Below are 20,298 nucleotides of genomic sequence, written 5' to 3' on the forward strand. Positions count from 1 at the left end.
TTGAAGAAAAAAAAGTTGTATAAATTCTGAATCATCAAGATGTACTGAACTATTTTTTTCAATGCAAACAACTTTACAAGACTGCTCAAAAAAAGAAACAATTTCAGAGGGTTCTTTGTTGTTTTTACTGTCTAGTATACACTATTTCAAGCTTATTATTCTGGTCCAGCTGTCTATTCCACATACTCTTTCCTGCATAATTACAGTCTGAATCACTGTCAGGGTGTTGGTGTAGGGTCTTATCACCTTTAAAACAGATCATGTACATTCTATATGTTTTGTGTAATTTACCGAAAAGGAAAAGTACATTTGTCAAGACATACACATAGATTCAATCTCAGCATTAACCTTATCACCTTAACATTATAAAAAAAAAAATTTAACATAAGACAGAATTTCTAAAACCCTTCTTAGCATAACACAGAATTTGTATACCCCTAAGTTTTAAATGGATCTGCTATTCTGATGAAGCCTGGACTAAACACTGTAGATTTGTATTTAAAAGAATATATACAAGGACTGACAATCATGCCACAAGCATATTACAAAAAACAAAAAAAAACATGCCAGAATGAATTAAAGCTCTGAATTTTTTTCCTTTGCTTAAAATACAACAAAAAACAAAATACTCCTGTTTCTCTTTTCTGCAATAGTTGAATCTGTGTGTGTATTTACAATACGTTTGTTAACAATGTTAGATCTCTGCAAACAACATAACCTCGCTTTCGAAAAAAACAAATGACAGGCAAAATATCCAAGTGTCCCACCAAACTAATTAAAGATTTCCTCATACCTAGATACACTAATAAAGTAATGTAGCCAATACTGATATCCTGCAATGGTATACACCCAGCAGCAACTTTCTAGTGATTTCTTTCTGAACTGAAAAAGGAGTAGGACAAAGCCACCTGAGATGACGTACATTTTGCAATCATTGTGAGTAAACAACTTAATGATCAACATCATCATCCAGGACTTGGGTTAGGTCCAGAAAAATGCTCACAAAATTGTACAACAACAACACTTAATGAATAAAAGCACTGAAGCTGAAAGACAAAGTGTAAACTGGAACAAAACACAATGATGCCATCCTGGGGTAGGTGGAAAAAGACAACAAACAAACAGAGCAAAAACTCCAACTCTGGCTAGATCTACCCAAGAAGCAATCAACATATTCATACAATGGTATCTCCCAACTTTACATGATAGAAAAATTCAGATACTCATTCACACATTGGTGGAGTGAGGAAAATCAGAATAAGTAAAGTGCCTTTACTAAAAGCAAATAATCCAACATACCCAAAACAACTGCTGGAACCCCCCCCCCCCCCCCCCCCCTTTTGTTGTGTTAATGTGTGAGTGAAAACATGTGTATGCATGCCCACTTAAATGCCTCTGAAAAATATTTGCAAGAATTATGACTATCAGAATCAATGAAATGAATCAACTGCAGTTTAAGACAGTACTGTATATCAGAATTATAGGAAAGGAATCAACTTTGTACAAAAAGTTCCAGCAAAGACAATTTAAAATTGTATAAAATATTGCCTCAAAATATGTCAGTTAACATTCACAGTTTCTTGTTATCATCAACATACACCTGAATGAATCATCCACAAATACAAGTCAACAAAATCTAAATGTCAGTAATACATGGGCCATTACAGTGAGAGTGTGAAGCTCTAGTTACCTTTTCCTTATGAAATACAATTTATCTATCTCTACTTCCCAATGCCTAAAAATGAATTAATTTTCCTTTCATATTTCTTAGCAAAACCAGGTGTGATGGTTTCTCAAATCAATATGAATATAGTTAATAAATATGTGTGACAATGTGATTAGACACGTGAAAATTTTGTAATACTACTACTTTCTACTTTACCAGATCTTTTTAATTAAAGATCACACAAGAAGAGATGTCTATACAAAAAAAAAAAAAAAAAAAAAAAAAAAAAAAAATTTTAACACTCCCTCCCCCAGCCTCCAGCTGCTTGATTCCCACCCTCTTCTTTATACAGACTGCGCAAACTTTGCTAGTGCTGCCATTTTCACACAAAAAACCAAACAGGGCTCCTTTTTTTTCTTTTTTTTTTTTGATGACTGCATTAATGGGGCATAAGCAAAATATGGAACAAACAAAAAAAGCTGAAGCTACTTAAAACTTTGCTATTGGCAACAAAAATGCGAACACTGCACACAGAACAAGAAACATATGGTAGACATGAACCATTGTTAATAACTGGTAGCAACAAGGAAATGAGCTGTGTGCATCATATACTGCAACGTGCAAGACCACGGTCACACAGTCTAAAGCAAAGCAGGACAAACATAAAGCAAGAGAACAAGTCCAACACTTATTGGAAGGGCATGACAACAGTCAGCACAAAAACAACTGCAGTGGCAGCCATCACGCTCAGCATACGACTAACCATTCACTCCTGGATCAACTGGAGACTCTCTATGAAAAGGAGAAGAATCTCCAGAACCTATCAAAATAAACAAGAGCAATTTGAAATAAAAACTGAATTGTCTTGGAAAGATGAATGGACTGAATATGGAAAACAGTTTAACACCAAGTCCACTGAAACTGCAAACAAAAAGATTCTTATCATTTTTTTTAAAGTAAACAGAAGCAGATCTCAGACTTCAACCTTTTTTTTTTCTATCAAGTAGTGAAAGAAGAATTAAGACCAACTGAAAACAGATCTGAATATTCATTACCAAAACATACAAAAAGATCTTGGCATATGGGACATTGCTATGTTGAAAGATGATGGCAGTGGCAAAGGAATGATGTCACCATCCCACTAAAATTAAGCACATAAAGTGAATGAGCATGTTCACCATAAATATGTTATTCATTTTCCAAACAAAACTGCTGACATCCAATCACAAAGCGACATAACAGTAAGCAAAGCTGGAAAACTATGATTCATAGTAACTGTGTGAAGGAACTCAAAGAGTTTGGTTTTCACATTATGAAACGTTACTACTTTTCAACTGGCACATCTCATCAACACTTTGCACATATGAACAAATGTTTTGCCAAGCCATATTCTCGTCAACAACTTCTGAGATGCTGAGCAAATTGTGGACAGGAATGATACCTTCTTCTTCAATCATGGGCTGCAACTCCCACGTTCACCCCTATGTACACGAGTTGACTTTTACGTGCATGACTGTTTTTACCCCATCATGTACTGATGTAGGCAGCCATACTACGTTTTCATGGGTAGGAATGACACAATTTTTAAGACAATTGTGGTATAAGCTCACTGAGTTTATCAGCCATCATCAAGGCAAGGTAGCTGCTGAAGGGTAACACGCAGATCACAGACAGTATGCAGATTGTTCAAAATTTTGTGATACTACTGTTGTTGAAAAGCTTTCATTCATGATTACAATCCAAAAACAACGCAACAGTCTACTACTGGCCTGTTAAATTCAATAAAAACAACTACCTTGTTAGATTACCATATGCCCCATATTCACCTGACCTGTGCAACTGATATATATACATATTCTGTTCTACAAAGCAGCACTGTGATGGAAGCTGTTTTGTTACTGTGGAATATGTAAGAACTCACTATTCTGGTGTATTTTTACCATTTCAGAAATGGCCTGGTGAATAACTGGTTGGAAAGAGTGGGGATATGTGTATGTACTGTATGTTTTGTTTTGTTTTGATCGCAACAGATTTTTAGGTGTTAAATTTACATTGCTCTCCTTGGGGAGTGCAGCAGGGATATGCACTGGTGTTGGACACAGACAGATAAGAGTTGACAATGTCTGATTATCTAATACTGAAGAGGACAAATGTTACATTTCTTTTTCATCAGCATGGTCACTGTCTGATGAATTTCTGTGTTTCTCAAGGTTAGCTTGGACATTGTGTGTGGCAAACTTTGGTGACAAGTTAATCCTCCCCAAATGACCAGTTTAATCAGAACAAGACCTTTATCATCATGCATGCATGCTTGAGCCAGTTTCAACCAATGATTTTCTGGAACAATGCTTAAAGATTCAACACAGTGAGCGTTCAAGTCCAACTGTTTTAAACAAGATACCTCTGTGATCACGTTAACAGTGACTATGAATATCAGTGTTGGCAAACTGTAAACACTGCCTTTCTGTTAGTTGTCAAAGGTATTCAAATGGGTAAAGAATGCTCATCAACGGAAATAATCAGAACCAGTCAGAAAGTACCGCTTTTCTGCATTTCGCTTCATGACACAATAACTGAGAGAAGCAGAGTGGGGGTGAGAGGGAGAGTGACTAGGAAAGTAGGATAGAAGGCAGAGAAAACATTGAGAAAGGCTTTATTTTTATATTCTTCATTTTCCCAGACTTCATAATTCATTTTCTTTTATTTTCATATTCTTCATTTTCAAAACTTCATTTTCATTTGCATTCAGTGAAATTTCTTCAAAGCACAGGATTGTTTCAATTGTAACACAAAACTAGAGTGACAACACTTTGTTCATTTTTATCATGGCTGATTAAAAACATTAGACTTGACCTGAAAAATGTGTTAAAAACATTAGACTTGACCTAGAAAAAATGTGTGACAAATAGGTTTCAACCAATGTCCCATTCATCTCAATGTAAAGAGGGCATTTGTCCATGTCAATGTACACCCCTGAGGGCATATTGCCAAAGTGTAGTAACCCCCCCCCCCCCCCCCCTCTTTTTTGCTTTATGGACCCAACTGTTTTTTGTCCACTGGATCTGAAAGGTCTTGTGGAGGGAAGTAAAAATCCCAGTCCATGCAGGAATCAACTCCATGGACACTTTCCTTCCAGTTGGGCAATCTACCATGTAGCCACCACTCCCTGTGAACGCTGAGCAGCAGTTATGGAAAAGCTACTAAATTATTACGTTTATATGCCACCACATCCAAGGTCTAGCAAAGTGTCCCTTGTATTTTTATAAATACCAGAAAAATCTTCAAAAATGACTACAGCATTTCTCAAGAACTGGTTAAATGGTAATGATGGAAGAACGTAATTAATTGCACCTGCAGACAGCAAAAAATGTAAAAACAACAAAAGTATACACAAAGTCAAAAGAACTAACACCATCTGATTATCAATGACCACAATTTCAATGAATATGTACTGTGAGAGCAAAAGAATAAAGTTCATAAACAAATTATGAAAGTTGACTGATGAATACCACCAAGATCAACTGAAAAAGAATGTATTGTCAACCAAACTTTAATTTTTTTTTTTTTTTTTTTTTTTTTAATTTACAGTACAACTATTGTTGAAAGTACAGAGAGTGAAGATCAAGATATGAATTAACTTTTTAAGTCAACTGGACAGAATTACTATCTGCAGTATTCAGAGGTTCTATATTTTTACTAATTAAACAACTTGTTCAAACTTTCAAATAAAAGAAGTGAAAGTTTTTATTTTCAATTTAACTAATTTCTTTGACAGGATTTAACAGGAAATTTTCTATCTAAAATTACGTTTAAATAACACACTTACCGTGACCCTACTAGTGCAGGGGTCTGCTTCAGACCCCTGCCGGAGTCTGCACTAGCTGGGTCACGGTTAAGTATGTGTAATTAGAATTCAATATTTAGTTAGTTTATGAGCTGGAAGGGACTCTTGAGGTAAAAAGTGTCATGTGAGACCTATATTCCACACAAAAAATGTAGTGAGAGAAAGAACCTGTCGATAGCCGTTGCTGAAGAATCCAGTCAGTCAGTCAATGACTGATGCTTCCCCCCTCACCCCTCCAAACAGCACAGTATACTGTGCGTCCATTTACACATGGCATAATATTAACCATGGAAATCCACTGCAATATGGGATGAGGTGGGGGGTTTTTTCTTTGTTGTAACAATAAATAACACTACACAAAAAAGGAAGAGGTGGCCAATGATCAGTAAACACTGCTGTCAGTCACAAGAAAATTCAGTACGTTTACTTTGTATTTTTTGACATCATTTCAATGGCCATCAAAAGTTCCATCCTCCATATAATAGAATACCATGCATATTCTAACTACTCCCCTAATTCATTCTATTTCTACACAAGGTGCTTCCAATAAAAAGACTTTGTGACAGGACTATAACATAAACATAAGCTCAAATACATTTAACAAAACATTCATAAAACAACATTAGGTTAGAGGCAATGCTGCTCTGTATCCCATGTGCAATTCTAAATTATACAAAAATTATTATACATGACCAAAGAAGATTTTAGTTTAGACTATTGTTAAAATGGCAGAGAGTTACTTGGGAAGCTTTGAAAGTTTCCATTTAACTTGCAGTTCATTTATACTGCAACTTGAACAACACCTGCAATGTAACCAATGTGACCATGCTGGAAATATGGGTTGGAATACCAATGATGGCAGTGTTCTCATGACCCGTAGATGTGTCTTGATCCTTTTTTTTTTTTTTTTTTTTTTTAAAAAAAAGACTAAAGACATTCTAATATAATAAACCCAGATGCTTTTTTGTATCACCTTATCTAAAAAATAGAAAGTCTCCTTAAGAGTAATTTACAGATTTTGTCAAAAAACATGCAAGGAATGCAAACACACACACCGTTCATTTTATTTACCATCCTGAAATCTAAGCTTTATAACAGAACTACATAAGGCTTAAAGCTACCGCTGGCCCATGATCAGTTCACTGCTTTCAGTCATGTGACATTTTTCAGGACGTTTACTTTGTATCTTCTTACATCATTTCACAGACCACGTTCTCTTTTCCTTATTCATTAAAAGAACAGGAAAATTATAACTGCTTTTGTGAGTAAATCTGCTTTTATTCTGCCACAAACTTAAGCAAGAAAAATAACAATCACTCTCAAATATGAAACCTTACTGATAAAAACACAGCTCTGGAAGTATAGTAGTAGTCCTATCTTCAACTTTAACCCTCAAAGTGCTGGATATAATAAAACATACATACAGAAATTATGCTTAAAACAAAGGGATAGTTTGCCTCCGCTACCTGTGCTCTGATTTGGGGCATTTGTATGCTTATCAGTAAGAATAAATAGGTAAACCTATACATTTTTGGAAAGTAGAGTGAATGAAGAATCAGATAAAAGTAAGAAAAAGGCTGTACCTTGTATGTAGTTGGAGATATTCCATAGGATATAATTAAAAAATTTTGTACACTTGTTTTTCAAAAATGTCAACCACAATGTTTATAGGTATTTTCACATCTTTCACAGTCAAAATCTCAAAATTAGAATTAAACTGTACAAAAAATGTTCTGGCTGCAGAATCATGATATGAATATAACTGAAACAATGAAATTATAAGCATTGTATTATTTGTTTGAGACACACCCACCGACGCCACGCACGCGCACATCTACAATACTTTATGCAATCACAGGCAAAAACAGAAATAAATGTTTTCTTTTAGCTCATGTTGCTTTCAAAAGCAGCAAGAATGCTTTGAATCAAAATAATTTCCAGTTTTCTATCTTGATTTGGTCAAGAAATCGCAATAGATCCATGCCTAACCCACTTTACCACCCCTCCCCACCCCCCAGTTTTTGTAGCTGGAGACACAAAACTGAATGAACAACAAGCAAGCCAGCATGCCCAATTGTCAAAATAACAAAGCCGTTTTCACCAGAATCCCTGTCAGCAAACGAATCATCACTGGTGACAAGGTCACTCATTTCCTGAGCTTTGTCAACTTCAGTGTCACTCATTGTTTACAAAAAATACGAAGGTCTGGACTTGTAAACTCGGTCAAAGTTTGTGGAAACACAAGCATGGAGGCAGTAACAACAGAACGAGGCAGTTTTACGAAGGCTGCCGAGCATAGCCGTACGATGTCGGACCTTATGTAAACAGAGCCACGACTGTGGCCCATCGCACTTCACCAGGAAAGCCACGATCGTGGCTCATTGCACTCTCTGGATTAAATTCAAAGAATTGAGCCTAATCATCAAAACCAAGCACTTTTACTGAAGCCCCCAACCAACATACAAGTCCGATCCAGCAATCTCCATAACATTGTGATTTCAAATCAAATCTAAAACCACTAAAGAGACAATAAGCACTTTCATGAGGCAATTAGTGCTTTCAAATCGAAGACCACTCAAGACTTTTAATGCTTTCATGAGACAATTAGCTGTATCGCTTAGAAATCTAAATTTCTGTCACCTCTCATAATTTTCTGAAAACCTATTTTTAAAAAATGTGCGAAAAAAAGTGCTAAGTGAGAGCTTCATCATCAAATAAACATGCATTATCTATAGATCTAGATCTACTTAATGACATTAGCAGGAAGAACGTGACAAACTAGCGCAAATGAATTATAATTATCCACCTTTATAGGTGACTTCATCAAGTTTTTGCACCTTCTACATATTATTATTAGTAGTAGTAGTAGTTCTTTTTTTTATGTATTTATCTATTATTTATTTACTCTTTTTTTCTTCTTTTTTTTCCTCAAGGCCTGACTAAGGCCTGACTAAGCGCGTTGGGTTACGCTACTGGTCAGGCATCTGCTTGGCAGATGTGGTGTAGCGTATATGGATTTGTCTGAACGCAGTGACGCCTCCTTGAGCTACTTAAACTGAAATTGAAACTTTATCAGGAGGGCTTGCAATATCTCCATTCAAAAGATACAGCTTGAGCTTGGCAGAAACTAAAAAATCTTGATCGGTCCCAAAGTAATAAAAATTGAACCGTGACAAAAAACAACTTTATTTTCATGTAACGTTTTATCACGCTTCAAATTAAATAAATAAAAAAATTAAAAAAACTGTAAGAAGCCAATACAATGAGAGCTATATGGCTATACATGTATCCACTTATCCAGGTCTTTACTGTTTACATCACTTAAGTCATTTACGGACCCATCCAGTGTGACGGAGACACAACCAGCATGACTTTAACAATAGCACAGCTGTCTAAGTTCTAAACAGAACCGTACACTTAGCCAACAACGAGCTCCCACGGACAGCACTGATAATGCCAGACCTGTAAACTCATTCGGCTGCTGTGCCCGCCTAACCCTCCTCTGACCCTTCTTTGTCTTACATTAAAACGCGTCAATTTCCCACGCCTTTTGGGCAGGCTTGTGAGCGTACGTGAGATTCTGTGGCATTAAAGTTTGTACTGTCGGATAGTTCAGACATTTCTCTTTCTAGTGGTGGTAGTACCTTTCTCCACAGGAACCGGTCTTTTAATATCGCAGCATTTATTTGTGAGAACTGTTTGCTGGCAACTGTGACTGGCAATGGTGTATGTTTCATAGCAGAAAATCGTGAGTAGGGTTTCCTTCACCTCCTCTTCTCTCTCATTTTCTTTCTTTCCTTCCATATTTCGTTCGGTTTTCTTCCCTCTCTTTCTCTTGCTTACTCTTTGTTTTTCTTTGTTCACCACCCTCTCTCTTATATCTTTTTTCCTCTCTTTTTTTGCACTTTTTCATTCAGTATTCATTCATTCATTCATTTTCTGTCTCTCTCTCACCAGAGGACCAGAATCTGTCATCCTTTCTGTTTTTCTTATTTCTTTCATTCTTCTTTCTGTTTCTTTCAACACGTGCTGTCCACTTATATCCTGCTCTCTCCCTCTCTCTCATCACTCATTCTTGGCACTGCACCTCTCGTCTTGCATTTATTCATTTTACTCTCTCTCTCTCTCTCTCTTATCGACAACCTTGTCTCTTCAAATTGGTTCTATTGTTGTCTTGTACTGACCATGATGTTGTGCGAAATTTGTCTCTGTTTTTCTACAAAGCATTTAGATACAGGGAAATTCTCACTTCTTAATGTTCCTGATTAACCTGATATATCCATAGCTGCATTGTTTTGATCTGAATGTCTTAAATGGTATGATTATTGTCTGTTCACTTTCCCCTTCATGAGGGGCCTAGGCCTAAAATGAATAAACCATCTGAATCTGAATCTCTTTGTCCAAATTATATAAATCATTCTCTCTCTCTCTCTCTTTGGATTATTAAATACATCGTTCTATCTCTTTATCTGAATTAAATAAATCGTTCTCTCTCTCTCTCTCTCCCCATCCCTGTGTCACTCTACTCTCACCACCTTTTTCTCTTATCTCTCTCTTTGCCTCCTCTAATCATTCTCGCTCTCCCTCTAGTCACCCCTCTCTCTTTACTTTGTCTCTCTATTCTCTTATCTACATCTTTCTCTCCCCCCCCCACACCCCCCTCTCTGTCTCACTCACTCTCTCTCCGCCCCCTCTCTTTCTGTTCTCTTATCCTCATCCCTCTTTGCCTCACTCACTCTCTCTCCACCCCACCCCCCCTCTCTCTCTTTCAATTCTCTTATCCTCATCTCTCTTTGCCTCACTCTCTCTCCACCCAGCTTGCTGGGGGTGAAGAGTAAAAAGTAGTAACCTGCTTGCAGCTCCACACTTGACCACGTTAACTGTTAGGCAATTTATGAAGTGGACAATTGATTAGAACTTTTTGATAATGTGTCAGTTTTTTCTTCTGACAGAATAATCAGTTTAGTGATTACTGCCAATGACTGAATGGTGATGACCACCACTTTCACAAACCAGTCAGCAGACACTGATTTTTTTCCTTCAAAATACTAAAGCTGCCATCCAGATATGTGTCATGACTGTTATTCGCTTCCATGTGTGTGATTGACTGAATCAGTGTGTGTCAGTGGAGTACTTGCACAAGCTACAACAGTTGAATCCTTTGACACGCTACAGCTTCTCCCAGACTTTCCAATGGTCAACACAGGTTAGTGAGCAGCATGCCATTGTATTATACTGTGCTCAGAATGCATTTTGCGTGTTGTGTTAACTATGTGAAATTAGATTTAGTGTGTTCAAACTGTGTCAGAATGCATGTGTCAACAAAATGGTGATATATTCGAGTTTCCTATCGTTTTGAAGCTAAGACTGTATTCTTTAAAACCGTACTGTTAATAGAACGATTGCGATGACAAGCAACGTGTTATCAGATGTTAAAGAAGATGTGTTGTTTTCTCTCTGTGGCCACTGCCATCACTCAGCACAGCACACTGCTCTGCTGGTCTTTCTCCCTCCCAACAGCTGGTTACAGCTAGAGGCGCGACATGGAAGAGTACCCATGGCGCTTTGTGCAGCTATCTCTTCCAGGCCACAGTTCTAACCATCCCAGCTGCTGCGTGTTATTTTTAATCGGTGCTTTTCCTTCCTGAGTTGAACGTGGGGTCAAGTTCGCTACTGCGACGAACTAAAAGTTAAGCGCTGAACACATGTGATAGGTATACATGCTCTGCACAAATGATGTAACACACTAAGTTCACTATGCTTTTTACCTCATTTAATCCAGTTCAAATGGTTTTCTTTCACCCCAGTTTACCTTTCCCCAGGTTAAAGAAGCAGGCCCATGATCAGTCACTTTTTGTCAGTCATATCAAATCAGGACGTTTACTTTGTCTTTTAACATCATTTCACAGGCAAACTTGTTAACGTTTCCTATTCATGATGTTTTAATTATAGAGATTCTCATTCTTCCATTAGTTTCTAGTCCATGCATCATAAAAAAGGACTATGTTCCAATATCTTCAGTAACATTACCATACTCATATGGAGTCACCCTGCAAAGAGTAATTTCCACACTGGATTCTGTTTCCACAATTAAGACAAAAACTCAAAGCAAAACCATTACCATGAAATCATCCAGTTAAGTATATATATATTCTTAAAGTGTTACTACTGGTATTGTATTTATAATCTAAATCTAACACCCACCCACCCACTCACACAATCATTTCTTGGACTGTGAAACAAATCACAGCAGATTGTCCAATACCTGCTAAAATTGATGAAAAGGAATCTCTACAACACTGTCAAAATCAGAAGAAGCTGGCTCATGATCAGCTCACTGTTATCAGTCACACCATTTTTCAGACGTTTACTTTGATACTATGAACATCATTTCACAAGCCAAAGGACAGTGTGTCCTTGATTTCTATGATTAAACTTTTAAAAAATTTTTTTTTTAAATCTACGGTACTGATTCTTTAATTAATCATTCAATGGTCTCCTGTTTACATTCACAAGAATTGCAAAAATGACTTGAAATCCACCAACACTAATCTTTTGACTGTCCCTGTGTCTCATTTGCCAGACAAGCAGTAATTCAAAAAGATTGTAGAAACCACCTTACAAAACACAGCTTTGCACAGTTTCCAAGATTGCATTTCGATTTGCCATGTTACAAAAGAATGCTTTCTTCTCCAACAACAAGAAATTAGTTTGCTTTGATGCATGTACCATGCATTAACCACAGACTTGTAAACAAATAAATGCAAAAACCAATACATATTTTTAAACATACTACTACCCATTAGATAATATCCTACATTCTGAAGAGGAGCTAGAATTGACAAATTCTAGAGTTATATAGAATGCTCAATACTGGAATTTTTGTGACTGATTGGTAGAGTAAAAACATTGACAGACAAATTATTTCTCTGGTGGCAATAAAGTGCAGTTACCTACCTTGCATTAACCATGCACTCCCATTACCGTTTCATAATACATAACAAAATATGCACCGAATGAGCCTAAGCTAACAACTCGAATCATTCAAGCTGGTAGTAATCAGACAATATATCCACATTATCGGCAAATGTTAAAATAAAATAAAAAAAATAAATAAAAAAACACCCCACCCCCCAAAAAACCCAACAACAGGCGATGAAAGAACACTGACAGTTTTTCAAAGAGTGAAGAGACAAGGGCTACATACAGAAGGCTTCAATTTCTTCATAAGAAAATCATTCAACAGACGATGGTGACAAGTGATAGGGATAAAAAACCAGAAAACACATAAAAAATTAGATTACAGGGGTGGGGCAAAACTGCAACAGAGAAACCCCCCAAACACCAAAACCTACATCAACACTTATTACTGTACCTTGGGTGGGCTGCATGGACTGAGTGTAGGACTGTGCCCCCTGACCACCAGCGTCCATACCATAGCCGCCCCCGCCATACTGGTAGCCCTCCTGACCACCCCCCACAGTGGGGGGACTGCTCTGGGACGATGACTGCTTGCACACAGAAATCAACCAGTTCAAATACATGATAAACAATCAAAGACTATGATTTGTATTCTACTGTGACCAAGACAGGACAGCAGTTGCCTTCTCACTTCTCTGCTGTTCTGATGACCCAGCTGGACATGACTATGTAAGTATGTTGCAACAGATTTCTCTGTCTGAAATTTGGGCTGCTCTCCCTAGGGGTGAGAATGAGTCTGCATGCTGAGATTCTTTCGTTTCCTATGTGAGTATGTGGATGTGTTACCACTAAGCCACAACTTCATTCTGAAGATATCATTGGAGTACATTCAGCTCATTCTGTCTGAACATGTTCCAAAGTGTATAAATGTCATAACTCTGGGAAACATTATATCAAGCAAGCACTGCACAAGGACTTCCAAATGCCAGTATGGTGGTCAAGATCAGTCTGCCTCAACTGCATGATCATTTCATTTCTTGTACATGTACTGCATTTCATCACAGAATACAAACATGTTGACAAGTGTTCACAGAAACCTTTTGCAAACTAAATCAAGACTTAACTCACATACATGAACAAAAGGTCTCTTTATCTCCAAGGCTTCTGATCATGCATGTCTCTGACACTCTGAAAATCAAAGGGCTGCACTGCATATAGATAGTGATAATATATCAAATGAGTCCAAAGATTGTTTACTGCAAAAGAGTTCCTTCCCTTCTTGGCCCTGAAATCTAGACAATTAGGACAAGAAGGTATGCCTGCCTGCCTTTGTTTATATAGATATAACAATTCAGATTAAACTGTGTGGCATATGAACTATACTCTGAAGGCAGTCTGGGATGCCTTGGAAGTATGGTTGAAAAAAAAACGGTCCCTGGGACTGCCAAATTTTTTTAATGTATGAGAAGCAATTATCTCCCCTCATTTTCAACATGCAAATATAATTTTAATATAATTATAGAAAAATGCAAAATGTCTACCTTCACGATAGCCGGATCTTGTGGTGGTCCTCCATGGCACTGACTCTTTGGAGCCTCACAGACATGGAGATCCTTGATGTCACTGCCCCGGAAAATTATATACTCAAAGATTTCATCACGAGGTGGGACCGGGCGATCAGTGGGGCGATCCTCTGTTCCAAAGGAACGCACTAGAAAAAAGCACAGAAAAAGGCATCCAAATTTTCAAATTACATTTATTATTTCCCTCACAAGGGTTTGAGATTTTTCCACAAATCAGTCCAGGTGATCAATTCTAATGCTCTGACACCGCATTTGTATCACATTGTGAGTGTATAAAACTATAATTTATTGTGTTGTGCTAATTCACATAAACAAGTAAGTTATAAATATACAGTATACTGTGACTCACATTGCTGATTTGTACATCTGCCCATCACAACAGTCTTTTCTAAATCAGTGAATGTAACTGGAAGGGACACTCTTGGAAGTCTTGCACTAAAACATAACATGCAGATATAAAAACTTGTATAGATCCATACCTAGGTTCATAAAAATCATGTGGTATGTTGTTGTTTCATCGTTGCTGTCTTCTCTCTAGCATGTCTCGCATGAAAGGTAGAGCACGATGCTTTGCAAATCAAACAAATATTGGCATCATTTCCAAACCAACATTGCGCAAATTTCTTCAAAACGGAACAGTCTCTGTGTGCTTTTCTAAATACAATAGACTGGGGGGTGGGGGGGGGGGGGGGGGTACAGGATGAGGCATGAGGATGAGGTATGTGTGTGTATGCATGCCTACACTGTGGGAGCAACGGAATATTGGAACGTGCGGGTGTGCATATATATATATATATATATATATATATCTATCTTTGTATATATGTGTGTGGTGTTGGGGGTGGGGGATATAGGTGTATGTGTGTGCTTGTACAAGTAAGTGTGCCTCTGTGTGTGTGTGTGTGTGTGTGTGTGTGTGTGTGTGTGTGTGCCGTGGAAGCTGCAATACGTAGCCTAGAAATGAGTGTGTGGACGAAGGGGGCAGAGGGGGTGCAGGGTAATGTGTGTGTGTGTGTGTTGGGGCTGTATGTTTATATGTATTTGACTGTCCTTTCATATCTGTGAAACTGCATGTTTGGTGTATATCTGTTATGCATATGTTTGTGTATGTGTGAATGTGTGTCTGCATGTTTTACATTTATTTGCTTATTTATCATCATTGTTGTCTTTTTTATTTATTTCTTTTATTATCATTATTTTTATAATAATTATTAATATTATTACTATTAATTTTTTTTATAATTATTATTTATTCATTTATTTATGTACGCTTATAGTTGACTTCAAGTTTTTGCGCCTTATACATATTATTAGTAGTAGTAGTAGTTGTTGTTTTTTATTTATTTATCTATTATTTGTTCACCTTTTTTTTTCTCAAGGCCTGACTAAGCGCGTTGGGTTATGTTGCCGGTCAGGCATCTGCTTGGAAGATGTGGTGTAGTGTATATGGATTTGTCCGAACTCAGTGACGCCTCCTTAAGCTACTGAAACTGAAACTGTCTTCTCTCAGCTAACTAAAATCAGATCTCTATTAATAGCTGAGGGGTTCAGGAGGAAGAAGAAAGGCATGTTTTTCCTGACCTACTGATGATCAAATGATTAAGTTACTTTTTAAATGATCCATTAAGTTTGTGGTAAACAAAATGATCCACAGTGTGCTCAACCAGACCTGAACTATGACTTGTATTCATGAGACAGTGACTGAGGTGAGTCCACAGTATCAAAACAGGTGAAGATAATGACAACTGAGTGATACACAGGTTTAACCTGATAAATTCTATTATTAAAAAAAATAATAATAAACAGCCAGTCACAAGATTCACACTACAGTTGTAAATTGGGAGCACATGAGGTTGATGAGGGGGCCTCTGAAACAAGGTCACATATCTCTCACAACAAGGTAACTTTTTAAATTTTTGAAACTATGGTTTCCAGGAAGACACACACAAAAGTATCAAATCAATAAATGAAATATTATGTGTTCAGGTCTGGTTAACCTGTAACCTTATTTGCAAACATCTAGTCTGTGTGTGTATGTTTGCATTTTCCACGCTCAAGATGCAAGAAGTCCACCAGCTTAAAATTGTGAAAGGGCACACTCTTGAGCATTCAACCAGCTCAAAATACCTCAAGTCCTGAGTGTGGAATATCAAATTCAGCGTAGAACCACCACACTGACAGTCACAAAGAAAGTCAGTGCCATGCTGGGCTTTCTGCGGAGAAATCTGACAGTGAGGGCATCTAAATATGACAGTAAGGGCATCAATGACCAATGCTTACTACACTCTTGCATGGCCCCATCTGGAGTATTATTGCACTGTCTGGAACCTCCACACAGAAGACCAAAGAAAATAGAAGCAGTGCAAAAAGCTGCAATATGTTACCATCCAGTATGAGAGGGCTCAAAGCATTACAGCACTGATCAAGGACCTGAACTGGGAGTCACTGAAAACATGGCACACCAAGCATCAGCTTCTAGTTTTACTCTATTCTTATAAAAAATTATCAACATCATCAATATACAGTCTAATATCTATATTTGGTCCAGACATTCTCACTAGTTTGGGCAATACTCAACTGGAACTAATACTGACCATCAAATTTTGCATTTTTTCCAAGAATTATACCACTTCATTTTTTTCCCAAAGTCTAGAACCCCAGATGGAGGTGTGAAAACTGGTTAAACTTTTTTTTTTAAACTCCGAAACTCGATCTTTACTAACTCAATCATATTCAAATCAGTTTGTGCCCACAGCATCACACACACCTCGTCGATAAAGGTCATGTTGTGACAGACGACGGCAAGTGTTTGATGATCAAAGAGAAAGGGTAAAAGTAAAACACATTCAGATTCTGTACTCTTATTTCACTTTCATTCGGTGTCAGTCTGTAGGATATCTAAAATTTTAAGGTTGGCCAACCCAAAGCAGAGCCAACGATTTCTTTCTTAGGTAAACCAAATACTGCAATATATCAAGCTGCAATTTGTGCAGAGTGACCCGAGTGAACCTCCCACACTCTCCGAAGTTGCCCACCCTTCAAGAGCGTACTGCCACACTTTCTTGGGTGCAACTGCAATGGTTGGTTTCACAATCAAGATTTGTTAGTCTATTACTGGTTGACTTAATTACGTTTTCAAACCCAAATAAACAAAAGAATGTTTCGGTTTTTCAAAAGCAATGTATAAAATGGAGTTCTTTGTTGGTTTTCACGATTTATAATTTGTTCTCTCCCCTTACCTTTCGCAAGTGCAACTGTCGATTCATTTGGGTCGATTGTATACAAAATTCCTTCGTATCGGATTTCTGCTTTCGAAATGAGGCTTATTTTACTGCCCAGGTAAGGTATTGCCGTACTCATGTCGCAATATTTGAAGAGCAAAAACAAAGAAAAACTCTTGACAACAAAGATGCAGACGAAATTCTACAAGAAAACCAACATGGCGCTTTCTGAGATAAAATTTCCCGAAAGGTGGCGCTGAACAGCATAACCGCTGGGCGTTCTTTAGCATAATCTACCGTAAAAAATACAAATCTACCCAAACAATATGCCACTGCGACTTTTCAAGCACGATTTCAGTTTTTATCTTTCGTCAGAATATTGTTTTTGTGGCTTATTATGACTCTCAGAAAAACGAGGACAACAATACATCAACCAACTAACGAATGAAAGAGAATTACTCTTTACCGTGACAAGACAAAAGGCATATACTTTTTACCATTGCTGCATGTACTACCCATCGGCTAGCATATGGATAAATGAGGGGAACAGAGAAAATATACCAAAAGACTCCTCCCTCATGTCCATTCGAAAAGAAAGTTCTAAGTTCCTTTATATAGCCTTCATTTGACATGAACGCACGGCAACACCGGCAAGAAAATGTGAAATGTGAAACAAAATATTTTGCCTTTATTCAAGACTGCTCCCTCATGTCCATCCGAAAAGAAAGCTCTAAGTTCCTTTATATAGCCTTCATTTGACATGCACGCACGGCAACACCGGCAAGAAAATGTGAAATGTGAAACAGAAAATAGTTTGCCTTTATTCAAGACTGAACAAAGCCCCTTTGTCTAGAATTGACAGACGGACGAAAAAGAACAAATGGTCTGAATTATGTGGTTTGGTTGGCTGACTGTAAAGGGCTATGCATGTAAGTTTTTCTTTTTTTCATTTTATGAATGTTTTAATGCATTTTTTTAAACGTGACTGTTTACATCGTACAGCGCAATTAAGCATATTTTACATGCGAGTGGAAAAACGCTTTATAAATCAGATTTTTTTTATTATTATTATTATTATCATTATCATTACTGTTATTACTACTAGTAGTAGTAGTTGCCTTTGTCCTATAAAGTGTGACAATACTTCCTCCTTGTTTAACTTATTGATTCGATAAACAACAACACAACAAAACAAAACAAACAAAACGAATGAGGCGGAAAAAAAACCCACAAAAACCCCCACACGTTTAAATCATTTGCCTTTGTTTTATAATGAGTTAGAAATATCTATTTTTTGTCTAACTTTTGCTACTGAACTATACTGATCCGATTTAAATGCTAACCAGCGTGGGTCTGCAAGTACTGGCCGCCTACCCAGTATGCAAGTACAGGCTTAGCCCTGGCAATTTAAATACTTCTAATGATATATGCTGCACATTTAACTTTCCCCCCAAAATTCCTATTATTCCGTATATAGGACCTCGAATCCCTTTAATATCCCGGCGTCTGCAGTATAGGGGGTCCCTGTCTGGCTTCCTTTAAGCGGGAGTTCTTATAAATTCTGTTATTCATTTTAGTGAAATAATTACGATCACTCACTGGAACATACAGATTCGATGATGGTTAGGAGCTGTGACAGTCAGGGTTTAAACTCGATGACTATAAGTACCTACTACTGCAAATGGATCGGTCTAAGTGGACATGTGGAAGGGTTGTTTCATTGCTCTCTCTCTCTCTCTCTCTCTCGATGAGTCTTTCCCCCTCTCAGTCTCTCTTTATCCCTTTCTCTCTAACCCCACTCTCTCCCATTCTCTCTCTCTCTCTCGGTGTGTCTCTCCCTCGCAGTCTCCCCCCCCCGACCCTCCTCACCCGCACCACCCCTCTATCGCACACACACACTCACACACACTCTCTCTCTCTCTCGTTCTTATTATTTACTTATGTGCATCATCAATAGTATTTCACATGCATCAGTCGATCTATTGTATGGGATTGAGTGCTCACAGTACATTTCATGAGGGGCAGTGCCAGGTCTCTTTACTGAATACAACCCTCCGCATCCGTAGACCCCTCTACTGCTCTCTGTAACCCCCCCCCCCTCCCCCCCATCCCTCCCCCCACCCTCTCTCTCTCTCTCTCTCTCTCTGCGTTATCATTATTTTGAATTTGTTGTATTTGTATTTCTTTTTATCACAACAGATTTCTCTGTGTGAAATTCGGGCTGCTCTCCCCAAGGAGAGCGCGTCGCTACACTACAGCGCCACCCCCCTTTTTTTCTTCCTTTTTTTTTGTATTTTTTTCCTGCGTGCATTTTTTTTTTTTGTTTTTTGTTTTTCCTATCGGAGTGGAGTTTTCTACAGAATTTTGCCAGGAACAACCCTTTTGTTACCGTAGGTTCTTTTACGTGCGGTAAGTGCATGCTGCATACGGGACCTCGGTTTATCGTCTCATCCGAATGACTAGCGTCCAGACCACCACTCAAGGTCTAGTGGAGGGGGAGAAAATATCGGCGGTTGAGCCCTGATTCGAACCAGCACGCTCAGATTCTTCTCGCTTCCTACGCGGACGCGTTACCTCTAGGCCATCACTCCATATTATTATTATCATTATTATCATTGTTATCAGTCATCATTGTTACTACAACCACTACTACTCACTACTACCTTTGATGATAATGATAATAATAATGACAGTAGTACTAGTAGTAGTAGTAGTAGTAGTAGTTATTTTAATCGGTATACACTACATTCAACACATGCTCCGTGGGCCCGGACCCGGGCAACTCTCGATGAAGCTCAAGCCTTGAATGTTCGCACGGCCACAGAATAAAAACTGATTAGCGAGCACAAGAACGCAGGGGGGAAAAAAAGAAAGAAAAAAAAAGGGGGGGTGGGGGCGGAGGGAGGGGAGGGGGGTGTGTGGAACGAAACAACCGCTTTTGAATTGGCGGGAACAAACGTTGAGGAATTTTCGGATTAAAGACGGAGACAAACAGGAAATTAGCTCTGTGCCTGTTCCCAAAGCGGTTTTCAGCCAAAGTGCACGTACTGTATGGGGCGGAAT

General features: G+C 38.0%; 1 protein-coding gene across 4 annotated transcripts in view; it reads right to left on the reverse strand.

Annotated features, from left to right (window-relative positions):
* LOC143300850 (protein LSM14 homolog B-like) overlaps window positions 1-17,473 on the reverse strand; it is a 29,800-nt gene extending 12,327 nt beyond the window's left edge. For 2 of the 4 annotated variants that reach the window (XM_076614793.1, XM_076614791.1), the window contains exons 1-4: window positions 17,254-17,473; window positions 13,973-14,142; window positions 12,886-13,021; window positions 2,430-2,486 (exon numbers count right to left, since the gene is read on the reverse strand). In XM_076614793.1, coding sequence (XP_076470908.1) covers window positions 2,430-2,486; window positions 12,886-13,021; window positions 13,973-14,142; window positions 17,254-17,374 — 484 coding nt within the window. In that variant the 5' untranslated portion in view covers window positions 17,375-17,473. The remainder of the gene's footprint in view (window positions 1-2,429; window positions 2,487-12,885; window positions 13,022-13,972; window positions 14,143-17,253) is intronic. The other 2 variants (XM_076614792.1, XM_076614794.1) reach the window with 2 other exon arrangements.
* Window positions 17,474-20,298: the final 2,825 nt, after the last annotated feature.

The sequence above is a fragment of the Babylonia areolata genome, chromosome 26 (assembly GCF_041734735.1).
Source record: "Babylonia areolata isolate BAREFJ2019XMU chromosome 26, ASM4173473v1, whole genome shotgun sequence".
Lineage (NCBI taxonomy): Eukaryota > Metazoa > Mollusca > Gastropoda > Neogastropoda > Buccinidae > Babylonia > Babylonia areolata.